Source organism: Caretta caretta, chromosome 13, assembly GCF_965140235.1.
Source record: "Caretta caretta isolate rCarCar2 chromosome 13, rCarCar1.hap1, whole genome shotgun sequence".
Taxonomy (NCBI): domain Eukaryota; kingdom Metazoa; phylum Chordata; order Testudines; family Cheloniidae; genus Caretta; species Caretta caretta.
Genome location: NC_134218.1, coordinates 4,263,668 through 4,275,297, shown reverse-complemented (window position 1 = coordinate 4,275,297; position 11,630 = coordinate 4,263,668). Strand labels below are relative to the sequence as shown.

At 47.3% G+C, this 11,630-nt stretch overlaps 1 protein-coding gene across 1 annotated transcript; it reads right to left on the bottom strand.

The window, feature by feature from the left end:
• Window positions 1-886: 886 nt before the first annotated feature.
• ZGPAT (zinc finger CCCH-type and G-patch domain containing) lies at window positions 887-11,607 on the bottom strand. The gene is made up of 7 exons (XM_048820214.2): window positions 11,468-11,607; window positions 9,739-10,532; window positions 8,938-9,071; window positions 6,758-6,916; window positions 5,437-5,568; window positions 4,092-4,500; window positions 887-3,405 (listed from the first exon to the last, which is right to left on the bottom strand). The coding sequence occupies exons 2-7, from the start codon at window positions 10,371-10,373 to the stop codon at window positions 3,267-3,269; spliced, it is 1,608 nt and encodes a 535-aa protein (XP_048676171.1). The 5' UTR covers window positions 10,374-10,532; window positions 11,468-11,607; the 3' UTR covers window positions 887-3,266.
• Between the last annotated feature and the right edge of the window lie 23 nt (window positions 11,608-11,630).

Here is an 11,630-nt window from a genome sequence, read left to right as displayed (position 1 = left end):
GCGCACAATATTTTAAAATTCTGCAAATTTTGTCAAAAACAACACTACATAATCACACCAGTTTCAATTATTTTGGTAATTTTATTTCAAAATACCTGTCAGTAAGTATGTCTGTAACAATACAGACAAAAAAATTCCCCCAGGAGTAGAGTTAAAGAAACCCCTATGACAACCCGCTTCCTGTTTCTCTGGCACACCCCCCTCCAAGCCCAGCCAGGTACCCAGACACCCACAACCCCTCTCCCCCAGAGCCCAGCTGCGGGCCCCCGCCAGCCAATATACCTGAATCCCATACCCCACCCCAAGAGCCCAGCTGTGAGGTCCCCCCTTGCCCAGATATCCGCTCCCCTTCCCCCTCCCATAGCCCAGCCATGGGACCTCACCCACCTTGACACCCACCCACTACCCCTCAAAGTCCAGTTGTGGGCACCCTTCAGCCCAAACATCCATCCCCTGCCCCCCAAAGTCCAGCTGTGACCCCCCCCCAGCCCAGACACCCGCCCCCGTCCCCTCAGAGCCCATGGATCCAGAGGGAGAAACAGCCTGATGCTGGGTCCAAGGCTTATGTGGAGTTTCCTGCATGCTGCAGTCTCCTTCCCTTAATGTGTGCTGGGAACTGCAGCTGCTAGGAACTCTCTACTCTTCCCCTCCTATTCCCCACCCCACAGCAATGTCTTTTATGTGTGAGCTGGGCTCTACCAGGTCCAGCAGCCCCTAGTGGCAGCCAGCAGCCCATTTCTGTGGGGGAAAGGAAACTGCATGCACATTAATTTCTGCAAAATTCTGCATTGCGCAGTGGCGCAGAATTCCCCCAGAAGCATATAACACCTGTAGGGGTTGCTTGATTTGTTTTGTAGATTAATATAGTGAAAAAGAATAAGTTACCTTTTGGTATAGTATTGTTCATTGTGAAGGATCACAAAATGCTTTACAAAGAGAGATCGCTTTATCCACCACTGACATGCAACCATCTCAAGGTGAAAGTGTTTAGGATGGTATGTGAGGAGGCAACTGAAACCACTTAGAAAATTCAAGGGACTTAAAATACAGTTATGCTTATTGGATAACGGAATTAACATACCCACTCTCACAAAATAAATAAATAAAAGATGACATGCCCATGAATACTGGCAAAAGAAGTTCCCATGCAAGACTCCTCCACCCTGACATGCTTTTCCAGTACCGGATCTCTCAAATGGAGACAGATAGCCATGTGGAGCTGTGAATCTTACCACAAATTGTCACAAAGAGCACTCATGAGACCACTAACTGTAACTTGGGAGCTAAGTGCGTTAACCTTCTTCACCACCTGTCTCCCATTTCCCAACCCAAAACAGCTTTGAATTAACCCAATGCAGAGAGAAGACCCATACTTAGTCACAGAATGATAATGCTTGTGGTGTTGGTGCTGATTAGTTGCAGGCTTGGAAGGAGACTGATGTGTTCAAGACAAAATCCACATCACCTTCATTTACATTGTAAACAGAAGAGATGAAACTTCAGCTCCTGTTTAAGGTCTTATGATAGTGCCCATTGCTGTAGGATCAAGTATTTCTCAGAAAAGGACAATCACGAAAGACCTAATTTTCTTCCTGCATCCCTGAAGTAGGCAAGAAGTTAGCATTTTTTTTAAAATATATTTTCTCTCTCTCATTCTTGCCATCACTTCCTTTTCTGTCTCCTTTGCTGCTCTTAAGTCATGGGGAGGAGCAGAGGAGAGAAAACTTCCACACCTCAGTCTGAGGCTGTGAAAGCTGTGGTCATTTGAATTCAATTGCCCTGCCCCTGCAGTCAAGGAAGCACTGTCTGCAGCTCTCGTGACTGTTACCCCTGAGGTTGACAGCTCTGTAATCCTTCAAAGGCATCTGAGAGGTGGAGATAAAAAAGCAAAACAAGTCTCTTCTAAGATAACAGGGGTCGGATATCTTTTACTTAAAAAAAAGTGTTTTCTCAAGACACCTGCAAAAATTACAGAATCAGAAAATAAAGGTGCACTAGAAAACACTCGAATGTATAGGCCTCTGCCTAACACAGAACGCCTGATAGAATCAACACCTCCTCTACAGCAAGAGCTGGCCACCACCGACAGAACCTGTCTGGGAGATTTTTCAACTGCCTGAGATTGTCTGTACCCACTGCAGGGCAGGAGAGTCTGCTCTTTCACAGGGATAGGTATGTGTGGTGGGTACACCTGGATCTTGTGTCATTTTGTATGGTTCTGTGGTGTTTCATAACAAGAAGAACCTACTTGTTCACATAGAGATCTAGAGCAGAAAAACTCAAAGCAGCCAGAGCAAAAGCAAAAGGCTGCCTGAAGTATTGTTCCTGGCCGGCAGGTATGTAGCTGACCTCTTATGTACTTAGCTACTTATGTGGTTGCCACATTCCCCTACCTCTGGCACTCAGTGCTGTGATATGGAATGGGGCAGCATTCCATATTGTCACCATTAGCATGCAGGCTGACTTCACAGGGAGGGCCTTTTGTACTAGTTTGGGACCCAGTAATACTTTTGCAGTCAGCTGGCAATAGTGCAAGGCCTGGGGATCTCAGAACTTAACATGGTCCTGCCTCTTCTCTTTCTGTTCAGCGTGCTCGTGCTCTAAAGAGCTACTTTAAATATCACAGCAACATCAGAACTAATAGGGACAAACCCAGCATTGACTCCTGTGTCCCTGAGTGACACCCAGAGCCAAGGATAGAGGGAAGCTGATAGCTGAAGTGACCCGCCCTGGTTTTCACCAAAACCAGACTGTCTTTTCTGCAGTACTGAAATGTGTTTGGGACTCAGTTCCCAGCCTAGTAGATAAACACACAGAGGCACAACCCACTGAGTCTCCAAGGCAGAGTGACAGGCCATGGGGCTCCCATGGTTCTTCCCACCAGCTGATCTGTGAACCACCATGGTATCACCTGGGTGGCTATAGACTCTCTGGACGGAGAGAAGTGCCATGGTGATAACTGGGAAAAGGGAACAAAAGCAGGGTGTAGTGGCCTTATTTCTTTATAGCAGGCAATGTAATCAGTTTGGGCCTTCTGAACACCTTCAGGACTGAGCAAGTACTCACTCCCCCCTCTCCCCATCCAGGAAAGCTCAGCTCAGACAGCATCTGTTTTTTTGGGAGAACTGCTGCTTTTCACTCCAGTTTCACAGCTGGGTTGCCCAAGACCAGAGGAGATGGCCCAGCTCATCCTGGTTTCAACGCACTGAGTGCTGGCTCAGACATAATGACAACCAGTACATCACATCAACAACTTTCCTTGAAGACTAAAACTCAGTCATTTTCTTGTGTGTCTCTGCTTTTTTCTGCTCCTGCTGCAGGCTGGCTTCCTGGGCCCGCAACTGCCCCAGCTGTCTGTGAGCACCAGCTAGTTTCTCCTGCAGCTGGGCTGTGGCAATACTGTGCCTGAAAGCAGAAGACAGGCACATTAAGGATATCACAAAGGTTCCTCATTAACATCTCCATTTTACTGCTAGGAATCCCAGTCTCAGCAGTGGGGTGGATGTAAATGACCTGCTGGGAGCCATGAAGTGTCAGATATCAAGCAAAACATGAGCCAGAGAACTGTGATTGTTCTTGCCAGAGTACTACTCATAGAAATACTACAAGGATGGCCCCGATCAGTGTAAAAAAACAAAGAAAATTCTGCAGGACTCTGGAGAGTTCTCCTCCTTCCCCAATTTGGATTCTGGCCCAGGGGTCCTTGCCTTCTTAAGGCAGCAATCAGACACACAATCTGGTCCAAGTCATGGTTTGGAAGCTTTTGCATACCACTTTATTCTAGGCCTCCTCCCATGCCAGTGGGTAGAGTAGGAACAGTGACAAACACCTTAGTATAAGTTCAGCTCTTCTCCTATAGAGAGCCACCTCAAGAGGTCATCTAGTTCCCTGCACTCACGGCAGGATTAGGTATTTTCTATCTAGACCATCCCTGAGTACCCATTCTGAGTCCTCTTCAAAACTCTTACTTTTTAATGTAACATAATCCAACTCTTCACCTTCAGCTCCCATGACCTGCATGATCCACCCAAAGCCTAAGTAACAGGCAACCCAAAATCATTCTGGAACCCCAACTGGGGGTTTCCCCATACCGTCCAACATTGCGTGCCAGGGCCTCCTGGATTCCCTTGATGGTCTTCTGCGTTTGGTCAATCTTCTCCATTGTCTGGAAGAGGCGGACACTGAGGGCCTTCTTGGTGCTCTTACTGGCATGGTAGATCTCCTTGTTGTTTCTCTCCACTGGTGTCATCCCTCCATCCTGCTCCCCAGAGCCCTTCCCCTGAAGCTTCTCATTCAGAAAGTCAAAGACATTGCGAGAGGTCTTGCGGCTCCCTGCAGAGGGACGGCCAACATGGTTTGCCTTCACTCGCCGTTTCCTTGACTTAGCTGGATCCAGCCTCTTCTTCTGAAGGATCTCGGCACATTGGTCAAGGGACTTCCCTTTAGGCAGCACTATGGCTTGCACTGGCTCCACTCGGCCCTCAGCATTCTTCCCCAAACCTGAGGGAGGAAGAAGGGCACAAGATAGAAGCCAAATGCTAACAGTGGAGTCTCTTCATCCACCAATGATACCTCCCATCCACCTCTGCACAGCCACCAGGCTCAGAACAACAGAAAACAGTCTGTTGGGGCTCAGTGCCGCTACCCTTGACGTCAACAGGAGCAGTGTTGGACTACATACGTGATGGCAACAAGAGATAAGATGCACCTGCCCCCATACACACACGATTCACACTGTTACGCACACATGAGCCTCAACAATACAGAACAGGGTCATGCAGCTGAGGTGTTGCAGCGAAGCCACGCTTGGATCTGCACTGTCACCTCCTTGAGCAGAGAAGACACTCCCCTTCAAAAGCAAGTTCAGTCTCGCCACAAGAACAGGAAGCAAGCATGGGCAGCAGGCTGGCTTCCCAAGCCCACTGGGCTTAGCAGAACTTCAGTACAAGTTGTCTGGAATCAGAAGCTGGCTTTGAAGTCTGTGTTCAGGGCTAGAAGTCCCTGAGCCAGATCCCCCATTACCTAATGCCCTACAGGACAGCTGAATAGCTAAAGCTCTGCTCTAACAGCTTTAATCATTTGGCCATTGCTTTAAAATCCCCCGCACTGACGTATCACTGAACATGAACGTCAACAAGCACACACCTGCATCCCCCCAAACATCGATATTAAAACTTTATCCCTTAACTGTACTAGGTCATATTTCAGCACCACCACACGTGTAAGCCTGCATTTAGAATTGAATGCATACCCCATTTTGGGCCTGATCCAAGCAATGCTGATTAGACTTACTGTCAATGGACAGAGGATTTAGTGTCACCCCATTCCCCCACTCTGCAGGAACAAGCCCCTGGTCCCTTTGTGAGGCTGGGATTAAGCAGCAGGCAACACATGCAGGCTTCCTGTCCTGCGGGTATTTTATTCTTCTGCCCTTACCTTTTCCAAACTCATATCCCATTTGAGCGAGTAGTTTGGAGCCGATGCCACGAGTATGTGCCTCCCAGCCACCAAAGGAGGAGCTGCAAGCTGGAGCCCCTTCCCCGTTCTCCAAGGGCTCTGAATCGATCACTGTAGCACAAAAAGGAGATTGATCAGTAAGGCTGAGGAAGCAAAGCACCAAGTGAAAACCTCAACAGGTATGAAGCTGTGAGCAATGTTGCAAAAAACAGCAACCTCTCCCTCCACACAAGCACTCAGCAACTTCGCAGCCTCTTCTTCAGACCTCCGGAGTACAATCAGTTCTGCCCCCCCTGTTCCTACTGAGCAGCCACTCCCTAATGCATCAGCCCAGGTGAGGAGCATGAGGAGTAAGCAGGGTTTTAAATGCTGGGGTTCACGAGGAGATCCCTATTTACTACACACAGAAACCCCTAAGTCAAGCAGAATCATCCAGCAGTGTGAATGGATCCTTTCCATGCTCCTGGGGTCTGGCTAGATTTCACAGTTTCATCAGGACAGAATTCAGCATGCCGAAGAACATCATTCTGTGCCTCTATCGTACTTTTAACAGGTTCAATGGCACGGAGGAGCCTTTTCTCTATTTACCTAAAATTAAGGATCCCAGGACACTCCCTGTTTGTTTCTACGATGTGGTTAGGGCACTAACCTAGGACTAGGGAGAGCCAGATCCCTGCTCTGCCAGACTCCCAGTGTGACCTTCAGCAAGTCACCTAGGGAACTGAGGCACGCAGAAGCACCTGTACAGTGGCGATAACAGCACTGCCCTGCCTCACAGGAGAAGTGCATTAAAGATTTCAAGGCGCTCAGATATTACAGTGATGGGTGCCATGTAAATATGTAAGACAGATGTCCTGGTGTCCTAGCAACGTCCTTTGGAAATTTGAAGTCTCCTTGTTTTTCATTTCATTTTCAAAACTTTTTTTAGTAAATAATTAATTAGCTCGCCCAGAGTCACACAGCAAAACCGCACCACCACCACAGGGGTTCCTACTCCCAAACTCCATTTCACTCCGGTATGCTCTCTAGTCCCATTGGGGGTGAACTATGTTTCTTTTTCATTTAAGCTATTTATCTGCATCAGCTTAGTGAAAACTATTAGCATGAAACATCACAGAGATTTTAACTGGAGACAGTGATATGCATGATACTTAATGTCCTCTCATCTCCTCCTGCAGCAGAACAAGAGGTAAAAAACATTGTCAAAGTTCTGACAAGTCGGGCAATGGTCGAAGAGGTCCTGAATTAAATAGCAGACCTTGATCACGGACAATTGCAGTTCACTCTCTGCCTTGTCTACCTTTAGCATAGCCAGAGTCATCTACATTGTCTTCCTCAGACTCGGGAGAGGAAGAGTCTTCCTCGCTTCTCAGTGGTGGCATGATGCCATCTCCCTCCACGACAGCCTCCTTCAGCAGCAATGACTCAAACTTCACCGTGTAGTAACCACTGTCAACATCTGTGGGAGGAAAAGCAATGGACCACATGAGCAAATCTCCACGAAATTACTCCTGGGGGGAATTCTGCGCATCTGCGGACATGCAGAATTAATCGGTCTCATATAATTTTGTATTTTCCCGCATAAAAAACATTTTGCCTCAGAAGTGCTGCAGTTCTGCCTTTTGCCCACCAGAGGCTGCTGTGGCGCCATAACAGCCAGCTGCCATCATGCCGGCTGTTCTAGCACCACAGCGACCTCTGGTGGGCAATGGGCAGAACTGTGGCACTACTTAGAGTTTTGTATTTTCCTGCATAAAATAGATTTTGCCTATGTCCAGCGTTGCAGAATTCCCCCAGGAATAGAGTTCATCACAGCACCCTGCCCACGGAGCCAGGTTAGGACAGAGTGGGGCACACAAGGCTGCTGGGGGTTCAGAATGGCTAGTGGGGGGGACAGATTGGAGCATGGGCTCAGGAGCTAGTGGGGTGACAGTGTTGAGACAGACTGCAGAGACCCATGAGGAGGAGAAGTGTGGAAATAGGGGCAAAAGTGCCTGACCGACAGAGAGGCTTGGGGTCAGACAGGGTCTGCATGGGGGAGGCTTCCCAACATCCTAACAATCCCCCCCAACCCCAAAGAAAAACCTCCCCCACTCACACCCAAACCCAACAGGCTCATTCCTAGGCTCCTTCCCCCTCCCTCAGCTCTTCCGTTACCCCTGACCCCCCCCAAAGCCTTTGCACTGCTTCTGAAAAGTGCAGGAAATACAGTTCTGTATTGTAATTTAAATGAATTACACAAAGTTCTGTATTAATATGCCTAGTAAGGAATCTATTTGTCAAAAAAAATTACCAGAATTTTTTTTTGGTCTGTATTGTTACAGACATACTTGCTGACAGATATTTTGAAATAAATTACCAAAATAATTGTAACTGGCATGATTATGTTACGCTATTTTGACAATATGTAGAATTTTCAAATATGTGCAGAATTTTTAATTTTTGGTGCAGAAGTCTCCCAGGAGTACAAAATGTAACTAGAGGACCATGTTCATCCCATCTTAGCTAATCACACTGACTTCAGTGGAATGACACCTATGATGAGTTTAGTCCAGGAACATGGATTTAAAAGTCTCCTCTTGGCTTTTTCTGCTTCATCTATTTTGGGTTTTCTGTTAGAAGGTGGATCTATCATCACCCACTGCTACCATCAGATACTGCCACATGGTACAAACATAAAGCTAGTGTCATAATAAACAGTACTAGGGTCATCATTTATCTTCAGTTTCTAATGGTACCAGTGTGTTTTACAGCATCTGAGCACATTACTCAGAGTTTGTTCTTACAGGGGAAGGACGACACATTTGGAGAAATATGAGAAATGCTACTTCACAGAGCTTTGAGATGAAGTGTGAGGAACAAATCCAACCTCCCCACACACACAGTGAAGCACCAGTCTAACACTCCTCTCAGTGACTGGTGTGCAGGTGAAGTTCTCTGGCTTTGTTTAAACTGGAACTGGATTAAAACAGAGCCAGTGGTTCCAAGTATCGAATTTCAGTATTTGACAAGATATCAGGACAAAGCTGAACAGGGGGTAGGAAAATAAAGGACAATTTACTGAATGTCTAGTTGTTTGTATTGATTTTTTCATTCTCTCTTTCATTTATATGTCCTCTGCTCTGCTACTATTCTCTTCTCCCAAGTCTCCCAAACTTTCCCTGTAGATCCCTCCCACCACTTTTATGCCTTCCTATCCCTAAATCCTTCTCTGGTTCCCCCTTCTTAAAGATCATCTGCCTTTGAGGATCTCAAAGCACTTTACAAACATTAATGAATTAAGCATCACAACATCTGAGATCCCCCATAAGCCACCCCCAAAGTCTGTGGCAGAGAACTCAGTTGTCTCGGACTCCCAGTCCTGGGCTTTAGCCTACAAGACCATCCTTTGCTCCGTTCTGTCTTAGGAGTTTAGTTAGAATGAAGATTGACATACTTCTGTTCACCTTTCAACACCCACCCAGATAAAACAAGACTCACCAGTGATTTTTGCAGCATACCATATTCCATCATGGTGCTTTGCCAAGCAAGCTGAGCCCACTTCTAGAGAGCTGAGATTGGGCTCCTGAAATGGATGAAGCTCGTCCATAGATACCACTTGCCCATGGGAAAACCTGCAGGGGATATAGGGAGAAGCAATCAGATCTGCCCTTGTTCGAAGGGGATTCTAGAAAAAGTTTCCTTCCCTTATGGAATTATGGGCAAATTGTCTGCATCGTTCTCACCAATAACTATGAAGATCTCACCACTAGAATAGTTTCAACTGCATAACTTATTCTTCACGGTGTCTTAAAAAGAGACTGTTTTATAGCATTATTGTGTTCTATTAACCAAGTGTCACATTTGACCCCAGAAGCGGCTGCATTTCATGGGCCAGTGACAAATCCATTAAAAAAATGACAAGGCTCACATCTTTTAGGATGAGATACACTAGCTAAATGCAAAGTTCTTATTAAGATGTGGTATTTTCCCTACAGTAGATTTTATTTTTTCCCTCTTTAGCCAATATTCATTTAGCTACCCAATATATTAGAACTAATCCTTGTACTTTTCCCTCTAAGGATTTTCCATTTTCTCCATGGGTTTGCTGAAGGAGTGTACGCGCACTGACAAAGCACAGTAAAATGACAACACTTTAAACAAATAGAAAGTTGTTCGGCAAAGTTGCAGCTGATTTAAAAACCAAGTAAGGTGAGATATTTACAAGTGAGAAGTTGTTCCCACGGGCTGACATTGCCACTAATTGCCCTCTTACTACACAATGGAGATAAGCTTTTTTACCGACAATTCTCTTTAAATCTGCATTTGCCATCCAAGAAGAATGGACATGGCTTCAAGGACTTGTGAGTTGGGTAGAGATACAGCACTCTGACTCCTGCACTGCCATCTTCCAAACACTCTGTCCCCACAATCATGGCATTATGGTACTCCAGGGTACCCCATGGACTGTAGTACGGGGCTTTAACCTTCATCCCACTCACTTCCTCCTCCTCTTCCTCAGATGCTTCTTCCTCTTCACTGTACTTTGATTCATTTTCCCCATCTGCCTCTCCATCTTGCTTTGGAGAGGCCTCATCTTCAGTACTCAATGGCTTGAGTTCAGCAATAGCTTCCTTAAAAGCAGCATACTCCTCATCATTGCCAGACCTGCCTGAATTACTGTCCTGTTTTAGGTGACCTCCTGGAGAAATGAAGGGTGCATCTGTGTCTAAAGTGGCCAGTAGTTTACTCTTTTTCACTGACACCAGGCTGGATTCAGTGAGTTCTATCAATTGTTTCAAATCCTCCTGCAGTTGGATCAAGTCAGACTGCTGTGATGGATCCAGCCCCGCCCCTAAAGCCAGCTCCACTTGCTGCAATTGTGCTTTATAGGTTTGAATTGCTGTTTCCAGACTCTCCTCATCCATTGTTATCATGCAAAAAGCTGTTTTGTTGATTCCTTTCTGGGAATTCAGTACATACTCAAGTAATTTACTAGACAGTGATGTGAAACATTGAATCTTTGTCCCAACTAGTTGTCAATCTTCTTGGTGGTCCTGTGTTTTCTTCCCTTTGGTGCAACCAAATGAAGATCACTGCAGTGAACAAATATTATAAAGCTGTGTTAGAGAAAGGGTTCACAAGGAAGGTAGCCATCCTAAATTGAACAAGGCATCTTTAATGCAGACAGCTACCACCATGTGGCATTATACCCACCTAGCACGAGTCATGTACATTCAACCTGATACATCGCATTTGCAAAACAGAGAATTAAAGTGCAAACTGTTAAGCTTTTAACTTAGCTCAGCGAATTCAAGCATATGTTATCCTCTCTTCATAACTATTGCATTGCTTCTCTGTCCCTTTAAACCTGCAGCCCCATGACATAACACCATCACTGCCTACCTCCTCTTTAATCCTATCTTTCCGCACACTTTGCCTCCCACTCAATGGCATGCAGCATCTCACCTGCTATGGAACTGGGGGCAAAACCACCTGTGCTGCTCTCAACCTGCACCTTTCCAACGCCTCCCACGCTCCGCAGGCCCCATCAGGAGCCCCACACTGCTTCCTATTCACTGGGGACACAGAGTCTACCCTACCACCTAGGTGAGGCGCTTAAAATCCCTCTCCCTCATTGCCTCCCACTCACTGGGGTAGAAAACAGGGGGAACAACTGCCAGTACTCCCCAAGGGGACCCAGTATTCCCCAGCCATGGAGACCCCAGGGGAAGGGTTACTTCCACCCCTCCCATTGAGCCCCAGGGGAGGGGGCCACTCCCAAACCCCCCAAGGGGGCCCAGCCCATCGACCCATCCCCAGCCACGGAAACCCCCACCCTGATGGAACCCCCGGGGGGGGGGGGGGAAGGGTAACTCCCAACCCTCCCAAGGGGGCCCAGCCCCTCCCCAGCCATGGAAACCCCCACCCTGATGGAACCCCCGGGGGGGGGGAGGGGTTACTCCCAACCCTCCCAAGGGGGCACAGCCCCTCCCCAGCCATAGAGCCCCACCCCCAAGACCCCACTCACCTCAGGCCTACGCCTCCCGCTCAGCCACCGCCACGACACCCTCCATTACCAGGGTTTCCACCGCCCCGCACCGAGTCCGAACGATAGATACCGCCCGACTTCCGGCTAGATCTGACTTCCGCCTCGGCCGCCATCTTGGGCGGGAGGGGGACGAGTCCTCCAG

Excerpts from the sequence above, each read along its gene's own strand:
- ZGPAT (XM_048820214.2), bottom strand. The coding sequence starts at position 10,373 with ATGATAACAATGGATGAGGAGAGTCTGGAAACAGCAATTCAAACCTAT. Across the intron at positions 9,072-9,738 it reads AGATTTAAAGAGAATTGTCG|GTTTTCCCATGGGCAAGTGG; the intron begins GTAAAAAAGCTT and ends TATCCCCTGCAG. Across the intron at positions 5,569-6,757 it reads TGACTCTGGCTATGCTAAAG|TGATCGATTCAGAGCCCTTG; the intron begins GTAGACAAGGCA and ends TTTGTGCTACAG.